Source organism: Schistocerca gregaria, chromosome 7 (assembly GCF_023897955.1).
Source record: "Schistocerca gregaria isolate iqSchGreg1 chromosome 7, iqSchGreg1.2, whole genome shotgun sequence".
Classification (NCBI taxonomy): domain Eukaryota; kingdom Metazoa; phylum Arthropoda; class Insecta; order Orthoptera; family Acrididae; genus Schistocerca; species Schistocerca gregaria.
In genome coordinates, this window is record NC_064926.1 from 192,985,809 (window position 1) to 193,009,164 (window position 23,356).

Consider the following 23,356-nt stretch of genomic DNA (forward strand, 5'->3'; position numbering starts at 1 on the left):
CATTCTACTTCCTTTCTCATTTGCAATATTTTTTTTTTTTTTTTTTTTTTTCCCCCACCAGCTCCCATCTTTCTTAATTTGAAGTAAATGAAAGTGTCTGATACAATTAGGTCCATATAGAAAATACTGAGGAATGGATATATTCAATGAAACAAGGAAGTCAAGAACCAGATATATTACATCTACTTTTATTGTGTGAAACAAACAATGGAAAATCCAAGGTGGAATGTAACAATATATGAAAGGGATAGTCGCTATTCACTATATAATGGAGATGCTGACTCGCAGATAGGCACAACAGAAAGACTGTCACAAAATAAGCTTTCGCTCAACAAGGCCTTTGTCAAAAATAGACGACACACACACACACACACACACACACACACACACACACACACACACACACACACACACACACACAACTCTTACACACGACCCACAGTCTCTGGCAGTAGAAGCCACACTAAGAGCAGCAGCAGCAGTGGATGATGGGAGAGGCAACTGGGTGAGGGTAAGGAGGAAGTTAGAGTGGGGAGGGGGGGGGGCATAGCAGGATAGGGGTGGGGGACAGTGACGTGCTGCTAGGGAGTGTGCAAGTACAAGGTGGAGGGAGGGTAGGGCAGCTAGGTGCAGTCGGGAGGCTAAACAGAGGGCGAGGAAGAGGTACAGGAGGGCAGGGATAGCGAAAAAGGAGAGAATGAAGAGAGAGAGACTGGGTGCGTTGGTGGAATAGAGGACTGTGTAAGTGCTGGAATGTGACCAGGGAAGGGGCAAGATGGGTGAGGACAATGAGTAACACAGGTTGAGGCCATGTGGGTTACAGGAACGTAGGATATATTGCAGGGAGAGTTCCTACCTGCGCAATTCAGAAAAGCTTGTTTCTGTGGGAAGAGTTCGTGAGGCACAGGCTGTGAAGCGGTCATTGAAACAGAGAATGTCGTGTTGTGTGGCATGCTCAGCAACAGGGTGGTGTAGCTGTTTCTTGGCCACAGTGTGTGTCATTTTACTTCTCTCCTTTTCTGCTACCCCTCTCCCCTATCCTCCGACTAACCTCCCAACTGCAACTAGTTGCCCTCCCTCTCCCCATCTCGTCCCTGCACACTCTCCAGCAGTTTATCACCACCACCCACTCCTATCCTGCTATCCCTCCCCCTTCCCACTGTAGCTTCGTCCTTACCCCCACCCAGTTGCCTCTACCATCATGTGCTGCTGCTGCTGCTGCTGCTGCTGCTGCTGCTTATAGTGTGGCTTTTGCTGCCAAAGACTGTGGTCTGTGTGTGTGTGTGTGTGTGTGTGTGTGTGTGTGTGTGTGTGTGTGTGTGTGTGTTTCCGATGAAGGCCTTGTTGGCCGAAAGCTTAGTTTCTGCCAGTCTTTTTATAAAACTCTGCTATATGGTGAGTAGCAACTATTCTTTTCATAATATTGTGTGAAACTTGACACTTTAAGCAACAGAAATCTTAGATAGTGGTGAAGGAAAATAGCAACAGGCAATAACTTTTAATTTTTTGTATGCAACCTGTTTTAAGTTCAGTCATTTAATCACACATTGATTTTGGTATATAGACCGTGTCATGAAGAATGTTCAGGGAATGTCAGATTAGTCGAGTTCCACACAGAGTTTACTATTGTGATTACTGTTATTATTATTATTATTATTATTATTATTATTATTATTATTATGCTATATCCCCCCATTTGCCCGCTTCTCGTGGTCATGCGGTTGCGTTCTCGCTTCCCACGCCTGGGTTCCCGGGTTCGATTCCCGCCAGGGTCAGGGATTTTCTCTGCCTCGTGATGGCTGGGTGTTGCGTGATGTCCTTAGGTTAGTTAGGTTTAAGTAGTTCTAAGTTCTAGAGGACTGATGACCATAGCTGTTAAGTCCCATAGTGCTGAGAGCCATTTGAACCATTCCCCCATTTATGGTAGTGGATGTGCCAAAGGCTGAGCCAATTGTTTTAGACTAGTGGTTTTTCCAGATCACATTATTTGCTCCTTGGAAGAGGGGGGGGGGGCGGGGGTTAGTTCTCCAGGTTTCCCTGCTATCATACTGTTTTGTTTTGTTTACAAAGAGAATCTGCTTCAGGAACTACATCTGTACACTGTGTTAACAATTCTTACTCATTCACTGTCATTTATTCTTTGTGCATGAGGAGCTTTAAATGAGCTTAGGAAATCAAGAGAAAGACCACTGGTAGAACATTATTGCTGACTATCTACTAGTTCTTGTTTAATATTGTCATGATGAAAGAAAAAGGCCCTTTTGCCATGAATTTCATTTCTTGTTTGGCTGTTAACAGGAGTTTTCAACTTTTGGATTTAGATAATCAAATATTTTATTCTGACATGTAAGATAAAATCTCTCTTTTTCTTCTTAATTTGTTAAAAAATTACAGGTTCTTCATATAAAAAAATCATTTCTGTGTCTTATATTGTAATTCTATTAATCACATTTGATCTGAAACTGACGTTAATCATCAGCTATAAATATCATTTAGAAGAAAATGTATGGGAAAGTTGTGTGTAGGAGTTCAAAGTTCATGGAAAAGAACTTTGCAACATAAGTGATTATCTACTTTGCTCAGTATTCTTGTTGCTCGCGCTTTCTAAATAAATACTTTATTTACATTAGCTGCATTATGCCAGGAGCTATTCTATCAGACAGTGGAGAGTAATTATGGTGCATAATAAGATAATAGCCTGAAGATGGCCTTCTAAGCCCAAAATCGCTTCAAAAAAAAAAATTAATACTGTTGAACATCCACAGTTTGTCTCTTTCATTGATAATTATGTAATTTTTCTACTGCACAGAGAGAGAAAAATCATTAACATGATAGCACCATTGTCTTCAGATCAGCATAGTGTGGCTCACTTCTAAATTGAAAAAAAAATCAACTAAACATATTCCTAATAAATTATATAAATTTTCATTACCATTAATGCCTATATATTATTTTCACTGAGAATTATTTTAGACCAAAGATAGAAGATTGGTCTTTAAAGTGACACCAAACTAAATCACCAACAACTGCTTTGAAAATTTCAGTTTTCATCTGACTGATGTCTTAATTTTGCAGTTAAGGACAATAGATGTGCATGAAACAATTACTAGAGATTCAATTTTAGAGTTACACAAAATGTCAGCTTTATAGTTTTTCCAAGTAGTGCACAATTTGTTTTCATAATACAATACACAAAGCTGAAATTTGTGGACTAGATACCTCATGAGACAAAAATGCAGTCATGCATCCAGATTACAGATGGTTACTATTCACTGCATTTGTGTCATAGAATATCACTTTGTAACAGTCATGTGAAGTCTCTTACTTTCATAAAAGTTATCACTTACTTTTTGATGTTACCACTTCTGTTTAATTTTGCAGTACACACCTGTAAGATAATGATCAATTCTAGTTGCATGGAATTGCTCTAGTTTTTTTTGCAATTTCTTATTAATCAACAGTCATTTGAGAATTTTTGTAAGTCTGTGTCATGCATACGTGTGTACACTCAAATATTTTTATTGTTTCGTTTCATGTGTATCTCAATGCGGTTTCATCAAAGGTAAGCAGCTGACATTCATATTGCTATATTGCTGCTCTAGCTTGGAAAAAGGTCTTGTTTAATTGCCATGAAAAAACTATCAACTGCAATGTGGTGGTAGATATTGCAGTCCTAGCTCTTTAAAGACCAGTTACCTTTGGCTGCTTATGTGCAATCTTTGTTGGTGTCGATAACCAATTTCACTTAAATTGCATTAGTTTTCAATATGTAACAGGAATGGCTGCAAGAAGACTATGGCTTTTACAAAAGGGGCTCATATTATGCTACTTTATTGGTTAAAAGGAACAATGCTTCTGCTTTAAAAAAATGGTAACTAACAAGGGTTTTGGCTGAGAGTTTCATACCACAAAATTCTTCATTACACTCAACACTGAGCTCTTGTATTAGCTGGGAAATAATTTTGAAAATACCTGTAGAACTCAGACACAAAGTTACATGAGTAATAAGGGAAAGAAGTGGGATTGAGGGGGGGGGGGGGGGGGGGCAGGTTCAGGGCATGCAAGAGGAGGACAGATTAAGCTTTTCACTACATGGGCAGAAGTTGTGGAATAGGTAGTTATTAATATAGAGAATCCAGTTGATAAAGTACAGCAATGTAAACTTACACTGATTCATGAAGTAACTATATACTTATAGATAATGTATTGGACCATGTTATTTTCATAGTTGACCACATTTTTCCGGCATTTTAATGTGTAGGGATTTCTCCATCATGTAAATTTTTTTTTTGGGTGGGGGGGCATTTTGTCCACTATGGTGTGATGCATTATAATGCTGGAATGTATTGTTTGTAGAGAATTAGAGTTACAAAAAGAGATACAGATAGTCCCCAAGTGGCTTTTTAGGGACAGCACCAACTTGATTTGAGTATGTATATTTGTTGGTAAGGTATGTCCCATGAGAAAATGCCCTGTATGTGTATGGATCCTCACTAGTCAACTCAGTACCTCCTTTTTGTACCCTATGTGAGACTAGCCATATTCTGATATTATAACACATCTGACAAAGGCACATTTTATGGACCTTAAGAGCCAATAAGTGGTTTCATGGGACTAAGGAAACCAGTGAATCATGTTCCGTAGAATACATGCCATACATTCTGCATTCATTTCTGATGCCCCATTGAAGTTTCATGCAGAAAACAAGATTGTTTCTAATGCTGCTCACTGAGAGAGTTCAACAGTAAGCATTAACTTGGCAGTAGTTATAATCTCAAAAGTTACAATGCTTTCTTCATAGTGAGCATAATCTATTTAGTGCTTCATACTTTCAGGACAAATATTGTTTGATTCATTTCAAAACTCTAATTGTTAGTGAAGTAATAAAATCTAAATTAACTATTGCTCTGTATAAAAATGTAGACTTAAGAGTCAGCATATGGTTTATTGTTTTTCCATGTACACATTTGTTTTATTATGCAAGAGGGAGTCTGTTAGAAAGTTTTGTTCCAGTGCAGAGTCTGGTGCATGCTGGAAGGCATATTTGGTTAAAAATTGATTTTTTTCTTTAAATGCAGCTCAGTTTTGACTTGAATGAAATTATGAAGTTACGAGTTTCATATTCAGGGTCATATTTACCGACAGCTATACAGCATGTACACATTGATTTGCTGTTTATGTGTAGTGCTGTGTGATAGGACTATCTGTTAACAGAGTCAGTCATCTTCATGGAAATAATGATTTGTATTTTCTTGGTAACAAATGTCTTCTGTTATTCAACAATGGAAAGTGCAGAGTGGACTATGACAATATTATGAAAAGGATGTTTGCTACTCACCATACAGTGCAGATAGGCACAATAAAAAGACTGGCAGAGGCCTCAGGAGCCAGAAGACTGTGGTTGTTGGTTGTGTGTGTGTGTGTGGGGGGGGGGGGTTTCCAATGAAGGCCTTGTTGGCCGAAGAAAGCTTACTTTCTGCCAGTCTTTTTGTTGTGCCTATCTGTGATACAGCATCTCTGCTATTGGTGATTAGCAACTATCCATTTCATAATATTGTCTTCTGTTATTCAGATAAATTGTTTGTGTAAAGACTATGGGTTCTGGTATTTGGCCTGTCTATTCTACAGACATTCCCCACATAATGATTTGAGTGTTATGGTCACATTGATTGGCTGCGACACTACTTATTATACTTCTATGTTCATGTAAGGAGAGGAAAATTTATACGAGAGGCAAAGTGTAGTCAGTAAAGTTTAACATATGAATTCATTGCTTGTATTATCAGTATTGACACTTTCTGTAAAGGTATGACATTAAGACTTCAATCAAGTAATACTACTAAAAATAAATGTTTTTTAAAATTTTATGACAGTATAGGCATGATAGTAAGCCACCTAGGCTGCCTACAGTAGATATAGACTACTTAGAGGTACATATTTGCATCCTTAACTGAAGCTGTTCGTTATTATGTTGATGAAGCCATCTCATCATGCCTATTCTGTTGTTTTTGTTTTGCAAACATATACTGAAGGCTTGTGCATGGTGAATGAATTATTCATTTGCATGGTAGAAGTGAAATACAAATGCAAGTGATTCACTGCCTTTTTGTGAATCTTTCAGGCACTGGGAAGTTTTGTTTCATTTTTGTCGCATTTCACAATATTAGCTGTTTGTGACAGGGGTGGGGGCATGCCACATACTCCACAGTAAACTGTGATTAACCTGTGAACAAGCATACTGCCCCACTTTTCATAGGCTCACTCAATACAACACCAACTGTGGTTCCTTCTTGTGAAGGCACAGGTAACTGAGCTTTCAGAGGGATGTGTGACTGAGAGGCTGCCAAAAGGTCAGGCCAGAGCAAGAATTTTGTTAGATGCCTTCGGGCACTTGAAACAAGAAAATAGCACAGGCATTATTTATTTTTGTCATCTGGATTCCATGACTTCTAGATGCGAATGTTTTACAAATCCATTGTGTTTCAAATTCTGACTGGAAAAAGAATGAGAAGGTAAATATGTACCCTTTATCAGGGATTTCATTCTACCACCTAATGTTCTAGCATTTCTATTTGTTTTAGATATTTCCCAAATTTCGCCATCTCTGCCTTGTTTTTGACTTTGCCAACATGCAAATGTAAATAATGTCCCTAATCATCATTTTCTACCTCGTATGTTGAAGTAAAGTACCACCATATAGTTCTGTTTTGTGTTGTATTCTTCTGAAGTGGCTACACCAACGTGTTTTACTTGGTTAGTTAACGTTGGCCAGTAACAGTATATTGATGTTCCACAGTTCTGCAAGGTATTCCTTGTATCATCATTTGTATGAATCTCACACTTGCCATCTACATTTTTTTCTCTATTTAAGGTCTGGGTTACACAACTATCTGTGACACAGTACTTAGATTTAGTCAGTAACTACTTCAGTCCAGGAGTTAACATTAATGTAATTGCTTCTGTGAAAAAACTTGAGAAAGAGTTTCTCTTTAAATAGCATCACTTTCTTCACCATATCACAATTTTTAGTTGTCCGTGTATTCACTTTTTTGTTGATACTCCCTACACTGTTCTGCAATGCCAACCTCCTTGCCTGATTACAGCATCAGACTGTGTTTGACATTTTGAGAGGCGTGTGTAGACTCTTGTTATATTCATCATAATTTTTCATTTCTACCTCCACAATTAAAAGGGGAAATCATGTTGGCTTGCCATGGCAGAGCAAGCAGTGAAACTACTGGATGTTACCTTATTGGACAATATGAATGCATTTTAGATTTTGTGCATGTGCTTAATGTAACACTTCACTGATTTCCACTAACCTACCCTGCCCAAAAAAAAAGTCTTACATTTCAACAGAACATGTTTTGTTGCACTAACAGGTGGTTAAGCTGTTTATCTGTTGTCTGTTAACGGTACAAGTGTATGAAGTGGGAGAGTGCTTTCAATGCAACAACATATCAATGCATTCTTTGAAAGCTTGTGCATTATTGAATAATGGGAAATGCATGTATGTATTAGTGTTTTAGATGTCCCTACTGAAATCAGGTGTGGATAGGTTTTTCTTTTGTTAATGTGATGTGTACTGTGATAATTGGTGTACAGGCTTCAGAATTGGTTGTGTGTGTGTGTGTGTGTGTGTGTGTGTGTGTGTGTGTGTGTGTGTGTGTGAGAGAGAGTGGGGGGGGGGGGGGGGGGGGGTTGCATAAGTATATGTCTGTGTAGTTTGGTGGCAGCAAAGCAAGAGAAGTGTAACAGAGAACAGTTATTTTTAAAAGAAAAGAAATTATTGCCAGTCACAGTAACACGCGATCTAGTGTGAAAAATAATGCATGTTACAGAATATCCAGAAAAGTGAATAGGTTTGTGTTTCTATTTAAGAATGCATTCTTACACTCCTGTTCTCTATTAAAAATGTAATTACAGGGCTTTATTAGAGTACTTAAAGTGAGATGCTGTCTTTGTCCTTGCATTCTACCCCTTTTTTTTATCTACTGCCAAAGTATGATCAGGCTTGTCAGTTTCATTCTGATAAATGTTTACATTATGCACAAAGTGTTGAGGCTTACATTATCAGTCTTTGGCTGATGTCCTGTAACCCTAGCAGTGTATAGTATACCGCTTTATAATAGATAAGTTCTTACTGTATTGAAGTGTTGGAGTCATGAAAAACTTGTAGTGAATGTATAAAAAAATGTCAGTACTTTTTTTTTACATGCAACTGTTGTGTTGTGTGGGTTCTATGTAATTCAAAATTTGTTTTGTGGGTAACGCATTTAAAACCAGTCACCATGTCAAAAGATCAATACAAATGTTATGTTATGTGGGTTTGTTTATCCGTATCAGTTCTGTGTAATTTACAGACTGTTTATTGGTATATGGGAGTAGTACAAGGCTGGTATCCCTCTCGTGTTGAAACAAAGACCTGACCATAATAAATTTGTCTGTAAGCATGATTTCCCTCTACAGAAAATCAATGAAGTCTCTCTCTCTCTCTCTCTCTCTCTCTCTCTCTCTCTCTCTCTCTCTCTCTCTCTCTCTCTCCCCCCTTACCCCCTCCCCCCTCTCCACCTCCCCCTCCCCCCCCTCTCCCCCTCCCCCTCTCCACCTCCCCCTCCCCCCCTCTCCCTCCCTCTCCCCCCTCTCCCTCCCTCTGACTTCCCATGCGCGCGCGTGAGGAGGGGGGACAGCGGCAATGTGTGCATACATGTCTTTGTATATGTTGTTAAATTTTTATTAGATGTTAGGCTATGGATTGTTAAAGAAGGAACAAAAAATATTTGAGCAGGTGACTGATATGGTTTGGTTTGATTTGATTTAACCAGGTAGATAAAACAACGGTGGTCGTAGCACCTTGTTGCCTACACTGAGACTGAGTTTATTATGTAGTATCTCTCTGCCAGTCTAGAAAAGACAACCAGCACACTTAAAGAGTTGTAGCAGTATTTTTAATACATCTTTGCTGCCACAGTTTCTTCATGAATTACGGCTCAAATATTTTGTGTCTTTTGGCTTCCAGTGCATCATATTGAAAGATTAAATATAATGTGTTACGTCCCCCATAACATATAGACTGCACTTAAAGCAACTTTCTCTGTAGCCATCATGTGCAGGTGTTTTCTGAAGTTTACAGGCCAGTCATTAGACCTAATGAGAGTTTAATGTGCCTCCTGTTCAAGCCCAGGATTACAGAACTTCTTTTAAAACATGATTTTGGCATTTTTCTTGTCATGATTGTTTTTGGGTAGTCCACTGTTCTACATGTACCTCCTGAGTACCTCCTGATCTGGCCATTTAATTTAGATTTTACCTTTGCCTTCATGATGGCTGAGGTAAGTTCCGGTCCAACTGAGAGAGTCATAGTGCATGCCGTAGCCAGCCTAACAGCTTGTTCATAACCACTAATTCCGAGTGACTAGGAACCCACAGCAAGTTTACCCTGTTGCTTTACCCTAGCCTCACAAAGATTTCATGATGTTCTGCACTGATACTTGATCTTGTTCCAGGGGCTGACACAGATTTCACAGCTGCTTGACTGTCTGAATGAATGTACATGTTACAATCCTTGTAATGCCTATGTAGATTTTCCTCTGCGCATACTCTGATTGGGAATACCACAGCAGCCTCCTTAGTGAGACTTCACTCTTCAGTTGAGGCTGCATACTGTGTACCCCACCTCCAGCACCTTCACCCATTTTTGATCTGTCAGTAAACCAGACTACATCAGCTGAACAGTATTGTGGTTCACCCTTCCATGCTCCCTATGGTTACATAGAAAGGTTTATTGAAGCAGCTGGAAGTTATTGTATAGTCAGCTGGCATTTCCCAGACCACTGCTATGTTTACCACTTTCATTATATTAGTGTGGGTTTATGGAAATCCTAAAGATCTCTACTGCAGCTTTCATTGTAACCCAGTGATTTAATTGGAAAAGGAGGGGGGGGGGGGGGGGGGGGAGGTCGGCGGCATGTCGAGTGTGGTATCCAACTCGGCAGTGGGAGTGTTGCTAATTCCACTCATTATTACTAGGTAGGCCAATCTCTACATCTTCCTGAGCTCCTAAGCAGCCAGCTTTCTTGCTATTGTATTCCACCCCATAAGTTTTCTTTTTGTGATGGTGCTTGTACGTTTCACATTCAGGGCTACTCCCAAGTACTTCACTGACTCCCTCTACTGATGGAATTTGGTTGAAGAGCTGACGATTCCAGTACTTGGTCTGGATAAGCTATCTCAAGAATGATACTAACCCTTGAATCCTGTTTCCTACACCAGTTTTACACAATACTCAGAGCACAGTGTGCCAACATTCTAACAATTCTTGCAATCTTACCAAATATTGTTGTTGTTGTCTTCAGTCCTGAGACTGGTTTGATGCAGCTCTCCATGCTACTCTGTCCTGTGCAAGCTTCTTCATCTCCCAGTACCTACTGCAACCTACATCCTTCTGAATCTGCTTAGTGTATTCATCTCTTGGTCTCCCTCTATGATTATTACCCTCCAATGCTAAATTTGTGATCCCTTGATGCCTCAAAACATGTCCTACCAACCAATCCCTTCTTCTAGTCAAGTTGTGCCACAAACTTCTCTTCTCCCCAATCCTATTCAATACCTCCTCATTAGTTATGTGATCTACCCACCTAATCTTCAACATTCTTCTGTAGCACCACATTTCGAAAGCTTCTATTCTCTTCTTGTCCAAACTAGTTATCATCCATGTTTCACTTCCATACATGGCTACACTCCATACAAATACTTTCAGAAATGACTTCCTGATACATAAATCTATACTCGATGTTAACACGTTTCTCTTCTTCAGAAACGCTCTCCTTGCCATTGTCAGTCTACATTTTATATCCTCTCTACTTCGACCATCATCAGTTATTTTACTTCCTAAATAGCAAAACTCCTTTACTACTTTAAGTGTCTCATTTCCTAATCTAATTCCCTCAGCATCACCCGATTTAATTTGACTACATTCCATTATCCTCGTTTTGCTTTTGTTGATGTTCATCTCATATCCTCCTTTCAAGACACTGTCCATTCCGTTCAACTGCTCTTCCAAGTCTTTTGCCGTCTCTGACAGAATTACAATGTCATCAGCGAACCTCGAAGTTTTTACTTCTTCTCCATGAATTTTAATACCTACTCCGAATTTTTCTTTTGTTTCATTTACTGCTTGCTCAATATACAGATTGAATAACATCGGGGAGAGGCTACAACCCTGTCTCACTCCCTTCAAAATCACTACTTCCCTTTCATGCCCCTCGACTCTTATGACTGCCATCTGCTTTCTGTAAATTGTAAATAGCCTTTCGCTCCTTGTGTTTTACCCTTGCCACCTTCAGAATTTGAAAGAGAGTATTCCAGTCAACATTGTCAAAAGCTTTCTCCAAGTCTACAAATGCTAGAAACGTAGGTTTGCCTTTTCTTAATCTTTCTTCTAAGATAAGTTGTAAGGTCAGTATCGCCTCACGTGTTCCAACATTTCTACGGAATCCAAACTGATCCTCCCAGAGGTCCGCATTTACCAGTTTTTCCATTCATCTGTAAAGAATTCGCGTTAGTATTTTGCAGCTGTGACTTATTAAACTAATAGTTCTGTTATTTTCGCATCTGTCAGCACCTGCTTTCTTTGGGATTGGAATTATTATATTCTTCTTGAAGTCTGAGGGTATTTCTCCTGTCTCATACATCTTGCTCACCAGCTTTTAGAGTTTTGTCATGATTGGCTCTCCCAAGTCGGTCAGTAGTTCTAATGGAATGTTGTCTGCTCCCGGGGCCTTGTTTCGACTCGGGTCTTTCAGTGCTCTGTCAAACTCTTTACGCACATCATCATCTACATCCTTTTCCATTTCCATAATATTGTCCTCAAGTATATCGCCCTTGTATAAACACTCTATATACTCCTTCCACCTTTCTGCCTTCCCTTCTTTGCTTAGAACTGGGTTGCCATCTGAGCTCTTGGTATTCATACAAGTGGTTCTCTTCTCTCCAAAGGTCTCTCTTAATTTTCCTGTAGGCAGTCTCTATCTTACCCCTAGTGAGATAAGCTTCTACATCCTTACATTTGTCCTCTAGCCATCCCTGCTTAGCCATTTTGCACTTCCTGTCGATCTCATTTTTGAGACGTTTGTATTGCTTTTTGCCTGCTTCATTTACTGCATTTTTATATTTTCTCCTTTCATCAATTAAATTCAATATTTCTTCTGTTACCCAAGGATTTCTACTAGCCCTCATCTTGTTACCTACTTGATCCTCTGCTGTCTTCACTACTTCATCCCTCAGAGCTACCCATTCTTCTACTACTGTGTTTCTTTCCCCCATTCCTGTCAATTGTACCCTTATGCTCTCCTTGAAACTCTGTACAACCTCTGGTTCTTTCAGCTTATCCAGATCCCATCTCCTTAAATTCCCACCTTTTTGCAGTTTCTTCAGTTTTAATCTACAGGTCATAACCAATAGATTGTGGTCAGAGTCCACATCTGCCCCTGGAAATGTCCTACAATTTAAAACCTGATTCGTAAATCTCTGTCTTACCATTATATAATCTATCTGATACCTTTTAGTATCTCCAGGATTCTTACATGTATACAACCTTCCATTATGATTCTTGAACCAAGTGTTAGCTATGATTAAGTTGTGTTCTGTGCAAAATTCTACTAGGCGGCTGCCTCTTTCATTTCTTAGCCCCAATCCATATTCACCCACTATGTTTCCTTCTCTCCCTTTTCCTACTGACGAATTCCAGTCACCCATGACTATTAAATTTTCGTCTCCCTTCACTACCTGAATAATTCCTTTTATCTCCTCATACATTTCATCAATTTCTTCATCATCTGCAAAGCTAGTTGGCATATAAACTTGTACTACTGTAGTAGGCATGGTCTTTGTGTCTATCTTGGCCACAATAATGCGTTCACTATGCTGTTTGTAGTAGCTTACCTGCACTCCTATTTTTTTATTCGTTATTAAACCTACTCCTGCATTACCCCTATTTGATTTTGTATTTATAACCCTGTATTCACCTGACCAAAAGTCTTGTTCCTCTTGCCATGGAACTTCACTAATTCCCACTATATCTAACTTTAACCTATCCATTTCCCTTTTTAAATTTTCTAACCTACCTGCCCGATTAAGGGATCTGACATTCCACGCTCTGATCCATAGAACGCCAGTTTTCTTTCTCCTGATAACGACGTCCTCCTGAGTACTCCCCGCCCGGAGATCCGAATGGGGGACTATTTTACCTCCGGAATATTTTACCCAAGAGGACGCCATCATCATTTAATCATACAGTAAAGCTGCATGTCCTCAGGAAAAATTACGGCTGTAGTTTCCCCTTGCTTTCAGCCGTTCGCAGTACTAGCACAGCAAGGCCGTTTTGGTTAATGTTGCAAGGCCAGATAAGTCAACCATCCAGACTGTTGCCCCTGCAACTACTGAAAAGGCTGCTGCCCCTCTTCAGGAACCACACGTTAGTCTGGCCTCTCAACAGATACTCCTCCGTTGTGGTTTCACCTACGGCACAGCCATCTGTATCGCTGAGGCACGCAAGCCTCCCCACCAACGGCAAGGTCCATGTTTCATGGGGGGAGGTACCAAATATTACTATTACTAAATCATCTGCATATCCTTGGCAAAAATAGTCCAGCATTGAGCTCCTTAATGAGTCTATTCACCACTAGGTTCCCTGGTAGCAGGGACAAGATCCCGTCTCGCAAACACCCTCTAGTGGTATTTATTACCAGTTTGACATCTATCATGGTGGCTTTGACCTTTTGTCTTCTCATCACTGTCTTAATCCACCTATTCTACCTAGTTATGTTGGTCTTAATGTCATGCCCTTCTGTGACTCTTACCATAGGTTCAAAGCTCGTATTGCTGCGAGCCCTCACAGTATTCAGGATTATGCAGAGTGTCATTCCCTGGAAATGTAGTGCTTTTGCAACAAGTTGATGAAGTGCTGTTTTGTGTGATGTGTCTGTTTAGTATGAGTGTTGGTTTTTATTTAGAGAAACTTCAATCACATTCTTTCTGCAACATGCATGCTAACCAGTTTTTATTATGTCTTTAGGTGAAAGGAGAACAGATTGATTAGTCTCATGTCCTTAGCCTTGTATGATCATTCTGCTTGACTCCATACTGGAAACAAGTTTCACTGTTCTCCAAGTATTAAGAATGACAACTGCACCAAAACTGACTCTTAAACAGTCCGCATAGGAGTGTGATTAATCACTCTCCTGCTTGTTGCAACAAAGACCTGGTGACTTGAATAGTTGAAACATTCCCATTGTCCACCGGATTTTGTTGAAGTCCATATATTCCTTACCAGATTCTCAGTTCTAATATTGGTTACCTGTAAACCGGTACCTCATGAGGACTGGATCTTGATCTGAATCATCTGGCAGAGCGCATTGTTGGAAGTGAGTCTTTTAGGAATACTTTCTGCCTCTCATGTGCTGACTCTTCCTCTCATGTGCTGACTCTTCCTCTCATGTGCTGACTCTTTATACTCACCATCCTCCCTCCTTAGTGTTTTTCTAGGATTTATTGGTATCCTAATTAGAATCTTGTGTGAAGTCTGGCTCTGGCAGTTGCAGATACATTTTGTATGTACTCGCAGACCATTTATTTATGCAGCTCCTAATCACATCTTTACAACTTAAAATGGCACTAGATATGTTTGTAATCATAATTAGATGGTATCAGCTTCCCAAACATGCCATTATTATGGCCCAATGCTTCACCATTTGAGTTGGATTTTTAATTTGCTAGTGGTCTCTGCAGTAAAATGTTCTTGAGGAATTTACAGCCTTTAGGTTATAGTGAATATGTGATATTCTAAATTTTCACACCCTAAATTTTCACACCCTTTTGAGATTACGATCAGTCCACATAATCTGTGTGTTTCCTCTCATATGTTCAATTTATAGTATTCATTAGAAAACCAATATGTGACTTGTAAAAGATACTTGTTAACAGTAATTGAATATTCCTCAACTTGAGTGTATAGCAGTCTGTCTGTACAAATGAAAAAAATGTATATTGGAAAATTGCTATAGTTTACTGTTTGGAACTAATACGTAACAATAATTGTGAAGAGATGCTTTTCTTTGTCTTTTGCAGAAGGAGAGCCAAGTTTACCAAGATGCAAAAACTTTAGAAGAATTTTTTGATAGCCTATTGCAGAAGTGGCTTCCTCAGTATGCATATGATACAACAGCAGGCTCTGATGATGACTGCATATCTCCACCTCAGAAGAGACAACGACGAATAGTATCAGATTGATTGCTCGCTGAGCATGTTATATATAGTTGTCAGCTTGATCACACCTACAGCAGGGCCCTCCAAAAACGTGATTACTAATCATATAAACTGCTGAATGGTTTACTAATAAGATGGAATGCAAGATGGTATAGGAGACTTCCATTGAATCATGCAGTCAGATCTTAGCCATTTTAGTGAATTTGTTGAACACTAAAACTTGGGCATTTCATTTTTGACCAATCTGAATTTGCTCAGTAGTGATATTGATAACAGTGACTACTTTTAAAGTATTGTAGCAATACCATTTTATGTTTAAAAAAAAAAAGCGCTTATGTGTATTTTCTCCCTGATTCTATTCTGATGGTACTGCTGTAATAGCTCCATTGGTCAGTTGTTATGTGTATGTGAAATGTCGTTAATGTGAAACATTTTGTTTGTATGTTAAATTTAATTGGGAGTTGTACTCTCGATTGTTCCATAGTTCCCTCACTCCCCCACTTACACGGTGTAGAATATTTTTCAAGAAGCATTATATATTCCCTGTCGCTGTTGACTGACTATGAAGTAATGTACTACCAATGTTAAACAATTTGTCCGTGTTATAGTATAACTTGTATGATAATTGAAATATGTCTTGCCATCTGGAGTTCTCTGTTGGAATATATTTCTGTAATATTTGTAGGAAATAGCACTCCACAAATAAATGAATCTCGTACAAATTTTTTTTCGAAGCCACTATCACTGTGGTGGTTATTTATGTGCATTTGTGCATGTTGTAATGTATATAATGTAAGGACATTGATGGCTACCATCCCAGCACGTTTTAGCATTGCCCTCCTACCCTGAGCTACTTTAAAGCTAAGTGCTTTGAACATTGCAATACAGTAAATCTTTTTTGTTAGTGTCTCATTCAAAATTGTACTATTTGTTCTTCATAGATTGATAACAACTTGTTTTTAAAACATATTGTGATACTTTTAAGTGAAGTATGTTTTGTTGTTGCCTATTTCTTTTATAAATTAGGCTTTCATAGGAGTAGTAGTGTCCTTTGTTAATCCCTAAAGCAATAAGTATAAATAACATGAAACTGAAAATATACAAGAGATTACATAATCTGTCAGTAATTGTAGATTCAGTGGATTTGTATGAAGTAGATTCAGTAATGACAAAGGTAACATATATAAACTGTTTGTGTGCAAGGTATTCAGCACACAAAACATGGCATCGTAATTGCATTATATAGTGGCTTTTAGAAAAATTGTATCAAGAGTAGAGTAATGGCTCATTTTTCATGAAGTGTATCACTTTTTGGAGAGTTGCTGTAATGGCAAGAATTATGTTACAGCAGCTATTTTATTATATTTTCAAAGATAACAGTATACAAAATCATATGTTAAAGAGATTAGTTTGTTTAACTGTAGCATTGTATATAGATAAATTGTTTTGCTGTCATGCTACTGTTACAGAATTGTGTGATATTAATTTTGGAAATGGTCCACATATGTTTATCATTTCACAGTGAACAATTTTTGTATAGATGACATATATACAGTACTGTATGCCAGTTTTAAAGCATATAGGTTTCTGAGTTACGCATTTGTAATGTAATCAGTGTTGCAGTTCATACAGTAGTTCTAGAAGTATCTTAAAAATAGCAACACTTTCAGTAGCATGTTATATAGTATCCTTGTGGCTTTAGACGAAACATAATTTATTCATTTTGTTAGCTCACTTGTATATCATTATTTATAATGGGAAAGAGGTTCTTACTGTTCTCCCTGTGAATCCCAGTCTAGATCAGAATGAAATATACTTTTAATCTTTGATTTCTTGTATAAAGGAAAATAACATTTATCGTGTTATTCAAATGAGATAAGAAACAGTTGTTTCTTGTTGTGGGTTGCACACAATGTTTAGTTTTGCGCATTTTGCATCAGTAAGAAAGTGTTAGACAAAGAACACCCATTATCGTACAGCACTCCCAGTTTCTACTACAGGATCTTCAGTATGAAGATTTTATACATCATCATGGCTGCTGCATGTACACAGGATTAAATTGTACGGAAACTGTAGTACTTATATAAATGTGAATATAGAATTCTTAGTCAGTTGTCACTGCCAGTTAACTTATACGATCACATCGAGTGATCCATTAAGTCATGAAACAAAGAAATTGTAGTATGTTACTTTCATAGAGGAAAGTTTATTTCTCTGAGATGTTTGATTTATAATTGCTGTCCTGACCAGTAAAATATAAGTCATATGTTTCTTACCAGTCTCTTTTTTATTATTCACTTACTGTTGTAATAGACCAGAGCTGTCCCATTTCCGGACTTTCGCAGACCCCACCTCTGCAACCTGATCCAGCCCCTACCTTTGTGAAGACATACACAGCCAAACGAAGAGCCACTTTTTGCTTATAACATATCCATCAACGCCTTTACAAATTCTTTTCAGCTTCCTGCATTGACAGAATGGCAACTGCCCCAGGATTACTAGTAATATTAAATGGCTGTAGACACTGTAATAACAACAGAAAATTTTGTTTTGCAGATTACATCGGTTGAGGGCTGCTTGGTTTGTAACTCTCTGGATTCTAGTAGGCAATCATTCATGTAACATATACTCATCTCTTGTGAGTCTTTTAATTCTTTCCTCTAACATTTCCATTTGCATCCAGGTCTTCCCCATTTTCCTTCATTGCCTTTCCATGTCTTTCTGTCTGTAATACAGACAGATTGAGGCAGGCCACTCAAAATACATCCAGCATAAATAAATACAGGGTGTACATAATGTCCAGGAACACTTTCAATTGTTTATTGCACAAGAACAAAACATTGTACATATGTCATACATATTGCATTTTGAAGACACTTTGAAAGTTTTTTTGCAAAAATTCGATATGCGAACCATGAGTGACCTGGCAGACGTCAATACGATAATCAAATTCTTGCCATATGCACTCCACATTCATTTCACTCACACTGGGATGTCTGCCTCTCTTTGCCGGGCACAAGCAACTTGTCGTAATGAATTTGTTGTGCCAGTGGTAAATGACCTTCCTTGTTGGTGGCTTCTTACCGTACTCCGTTCTAAACATCCACTAAACAGCTGTAGCACACTTGTTTTTGTCAAACTCCAACACACACAAAGCTCGCTCCACAGCTGAACTTGCCATGTGTGCAACTAGCGCCAACTATCGACAAGTTATCAAACTAAGCTGTGGTGGTATACGTGAAAAAAACTTTAAGAGTTTCGCTTCAAAATGACAGATGTATGATATCTGTACAATGTTTGGTTCTCGTGCAATAAATAACTGAAAGTGTTCCCAAACTTTAGGTACACCCTATATATCAGGGTATGGTTTTTGTTAAGTTATAGCAGACTGTTTGTCGAATTTTAAGATGTAAGCAAGTAATTTTTAATGTTTAGAGCTGCCAAGTTATGATACTGTCTGTTCATTTTTTTGTGGGAATACATATTCTTTTTCTATGGTGTTGGAAAGTGTGTTCAAAGAAGACTTCAGTGGCATATCATTTGTAAAACTTTATCAGTTAGCAACAAGGCAACTACATCACAAACTACTGTTCAGCTTTCAGGAGAAAATCTCTCACAAACGTTTGCCCTACTGTACCAAGTATAAGCAAACATGTATCTCAGGTATGGTTTGTGTGTTTGTTGTTTTGACCATCATACCAAGCGCTCAAAATGTTGACCTTGAGCATTGATACATGCTGTAAAGTAATTCCAGACTGACTATACTACTTGTTGAACTTGGACTTATCACAGCACATGCCCATGTTATAAGGCATTTCATGTCTTTGGGAGTCATCAGTGTTTTCTTTCAGACCTCATATTTTAATTTTCCCTCCAACAGAAACCCAGAAATTTTGAATCTGGTGAGCATGCAGGCAATTTTTTGTTTACAAAATGGCCAGTTCAGTGGCCTCCAAATGTTCTGTTGAGGTGTCTGTAATTAACTGTGCAGATTGGATGGTATTTCAGAGTTATGTTTGTACCATAAAAATTGCCTTTTGTCCAATCGAATGTTTTCCAGTAGCTGCAACAGTGTATCTATTAGGAAAAGGTAGGTACTCTTGGTTATTTAGAATCCCATCAATGAAATAATGATCATTGATGCACTTCTTGGAAATCCCACATCTTATGTTGACAAACCACAGTTGTTGTTTATCCTCTTTGAGAACAGAGTGGATTTTCAACTGACCACTATTGTATATTTCAAAGACTGATTCGCAAATGATCCTTCACCCATGAATAAAACGTTTTCGGTTTTCCAGCCGCGTCAATTCATATAAAATGCTCGAGCTTTCGATGGCCATCTCCGCCATCATCGACAGGAAATCACTGACTGCCGGGGCTGTTATGGTCTCTCACTTATATAGGCATGATGACATCATCAGCAGCCAATCAGGTCGATCCAATGTGGTGCGCACGCGTAAGTCGACCTGGGCAGCTCGTGGCAGCGCCGGTGACGTTATGTGGCGCCAGGGGGAGGCGCCATGTTTGAAACTGCCACTCCAGCGTCGTGCATTTGTCTCTGCTTTCTTTCGATGTCCAACGCCCGTCCCCATGCCCTGCTGAGTGTGTATCCCTGGTCTCTGTTGAAACTGTTTCTGTTTAAGGGAACCTCGGCCACTTCCTTTATAACAGAGTCCCAATATGTAGAAGCATGAGCCACCACTTTTGTATTTTCGATCTGTATCTTATATCCGTTTTCTAGGCAATGCTCCACTATGGCCAACTTGTCAAGCTCCCTTTGTTTTATATGGCGCTTTTGCTCAGTACAATGCTCACGTCACCGGTGCTGCCACGAGCTGCCCACGTCGACTTACACGCGCGCGTCACATTGGATCGACCTGATTGGCTGCTGATGATGTCATCATGCCTATATAAGCGAGAGACCATAACAGCCCCGACAGTCAGTGATTTCCTGACGATGATGGCAGAGATGGCCATCGAAAGCTCGAGCATTTTATTTGAATTGACGCGGCTCGAAAACCGTGCGAATTGTCTGTCCAATGTACATGCTGCCACATTCACAAGGTACACCAGACACTCGAAGAGCAATGTCGTCCTTAACAAGGTGCAACATATCTCGTATCTTGGGGGCGGGCTGGAACACTGGTTTTAGCCCATGTTTCTGCGGCAGACGTCCTAACTTACTGCTAGTTGCCCCACAGTATGGCAGGAATACAGTCTGTTTGGCCTCCTCTTCTGATTCACTAGCTGTCTTTCGTCGGTGGCCCTTGTAAGTGTTTGCGATGTTTTTTTTGCTATATCCATTTTCCACGAAAACCCGTTTTAAGTTCTGCAATTCAGACTGTAGGTGGTCGTCGTCAGAGATAATCTTGGCTCTATGAACCAATGTGTTAAGGACAGCTTTCTTGTGTACAGGGTGCTGGAAACTATTGGCATTCAAGCACCGATCAGTGTCCATCCCAACATTAAATTTACTGTCGAGATGGAGAAGCACGGCAAGCTACCATTCTTGGATGTTTTGGTTGAGCGGAAGGCAGGAAGCCAGCTTGGTCACTCAGTGTATCGGAAACCTACGCACACTGATCGGTACTTCAACACCACACAGATTGTTCAGCTTCTTCAGTGATTCTGTTCTTTTTTTCATCAATGGTGGCAAAACGACATCCTCTCATGGTTCTCTTCAGCTTCAGTACTAGAAAGACCATGTCCACCAAATATGGTGGCTGAGGCAACATAACGGTTTTGTTTTTTTGCCAAAAAAAATCTTGAACAAGCATTGAGGAATGAGTGGTAGCAGTATTGCATTTTCCATGTGTAGGTTTGCCACAGTTTTGGTAATTTTCTTCAGATTACTTCATGCATATAGTGCATAATTTCCAGTTAGTATTCCTTATTGACCGTATGACCGTAAGGCAGGAACTCATGATGCGCTATCCCATTGTAATCGAAGGAAATAGTAAGGAAGACATTCACTTGTGATCAGACTTGTCAAATTTTTTTCAGTCTTCGCGCTCCAGGCAGTTTAATTTTGGACGATTGGGCCTTTGTTTCGATGTCATACCCATGTTTCATCACCAATTATAACTTTCTTTATAAAAAACTTTGTGTTCTGCCTTACGGCAGGTCTGGTCATGGAGATAGCCTCGTCAGAGAAGTCCACTTCATGAGCATCTTGGAAAGTGATCCCAGTGGTGGTTTCCCATTGCCTTTCACTGATAATGATGAAATGATAATGAGGGCAACACAACACCCAGTCCCTGAGAAAATCTCCGACCCTGCCAGGAATTGAACCCGGGCCCCTTGGCGTGACAGACCACCGCACTGGCCACTCATCTATCGGAGCGGACTTTCTTTAGAAGTTCTGGGTTATTCTCGACTTCATTTAGAAATTCCTGAGCAATGTCTACACAACATTTTTGGTCGAAATTCAACAATTTTGGAATAAACTTTACTGCTACATGTTTAATGCCTGAAACATCTGAGAAATTGTTTGGCATGAGGCAAAAGATATGCCAACATCATTAGCAACCTCTCTGATGGTGATTCAATGATTTTCTAGAACCAGTTCATTACTTCTTTCACATTGTCATCAATTATTGATGTGCTAAGGTGTCCAGGGCAGTTGTCTTCAGAGTCTTCTCACCCCTCTTTCAAACATGAAACCTCACATAAACTCTTGTCTTACTCCTAGTAGATTCACCAAAAGCCACAGTCAACATTTCAAGTTTGGTGCTGCACTTTATTTCACTTTTCAAGCAAAATTTAATGCAAATTCTTTGATCCATCTTTTCCGAAAGTAAAAATCCACCGAGCACTCAAAAACACGCATGGCGTTTTCAATTGTCAACAATAAACTAAAGATTCAGAACAGATGAAAATGCATACATCAGGAACACTTGTACCAACAAAATCAAAAAATTTTGAAAATCAGATGTGTACAGCCCACAAAATTAAAAAATCTCCATTACTTTTTGACGACAAATTGTATTTTTTATAGCGCCCTCAATAATGGTGATACTACGTTAAAATTTCACAGACACCATTCAGACAACTGTAACCAAGGTTGAAAGTCATTTCCATGGAGCTGCGATGGATCAAAATACAGGAAGGATGAAACATCTCGGACTGTAGTATTTTCAGAAGTTTCCTTGAGGACTGTGTGTTACAATTGCTAAGAAGTTAGCTGTATTTCTCTCATTAGTTTCTTTTCTCTTTCACTGGTGTATTTTATTCTTCACACTTTCTGTTTTTATAGTTTGTTTTATATCATGTTTGCAGAGGCACATTGTGAGGGCTTGGCATAATCAGCCTGCTTTTCAATTGATAACTGCACTGCCCCTTTACTATTTTGGCTCACACAGTGTGAACTGTGGTCTAGTGGGTAGTGTCTTTGACTAGTATTTGAAGATGTCTTGGGTTCTGGGTTCAAATGCAGCCAGTGCCTGATTTTGTATAAAAATCGTCATTAATGGCACCTGAAGACTTCTGATCTAAGGAGTATCACTAGTTCTACCGAAGGCTTTGTCAAAGAGGATAAAACAGTGGTTAGAGTATCAGGGCATTTTCTTGCCCCTGGCACCAAAAGGATGTAAGAATCAGAAATGCTCAATGCCATAAGGATGCAGAAGGCAATGGAAAACACTTCATTAAAGACAAATAATGTGTATTCACAGGATATGTGGCTTGTAACTGAAAAAAAGTTTCGTTATATGTGCAGTAGCAAAAGATTTCAGTTTAGTCCCCCTTTTGGATCGATCGCCAGGAGGGGATTGTCAAAGGAGAGGTAGCTCCAACAACAATAGTTCTGGTATACCTGCTGACATCACAAGCAGAAAATGGAGAGTAAGAAAGCAAATGAGGATTTTGGATGGGTAAGTCAACATGTAAAGGGAGATCATCTAGCAGCTATGGGGGAAGGAACAAAAGATGGTGTTATGTGAGGATATGAGATTAGTAGTGGGTTTGAAAGAGGAGAAAGATTGAGTTCTGCAGCAAAATTCAACTGGTAATAGCAATTCTTCTGTTCAAAAATCACAAGAGGGGTTCAACTCAAAAGGGCATGGAGACAAGGGAAGGTTTCTACTTGTTT

General features: G+C 39.2%; 1 protein-coding gene across 2 annotated transcripts in view; it reads left to right on the forward strand.

The window, feature by feature from the left end:
- Positions 1 to 17,542, forward strand: part of LOC126281260 (transcription intermediary factor 1-beta) — a 124,995-nt gene extending 107,453 nt beyond the window's left edge. The window contains exon 15 of one of the 2 annotated variants that reach the window (XM_049980062.1): positions 15,127 to 17,542. In XM_049980062.1, the coding sequence (XP_049836019.1) occupies positions 15,127 to 15,288 (162 nt within the window). In that variant the 3' untranslated portion in view covers positions 15,289 to 17,542. The remainder of the gene's footprint in view (positions 1 to 15,126) is intronic. The other variant, XM_049980063.1, reaches the window with a different exon arrangement.
- Positions 17,543 to 23,356: the final 5,814 nt, after the last annotated feature.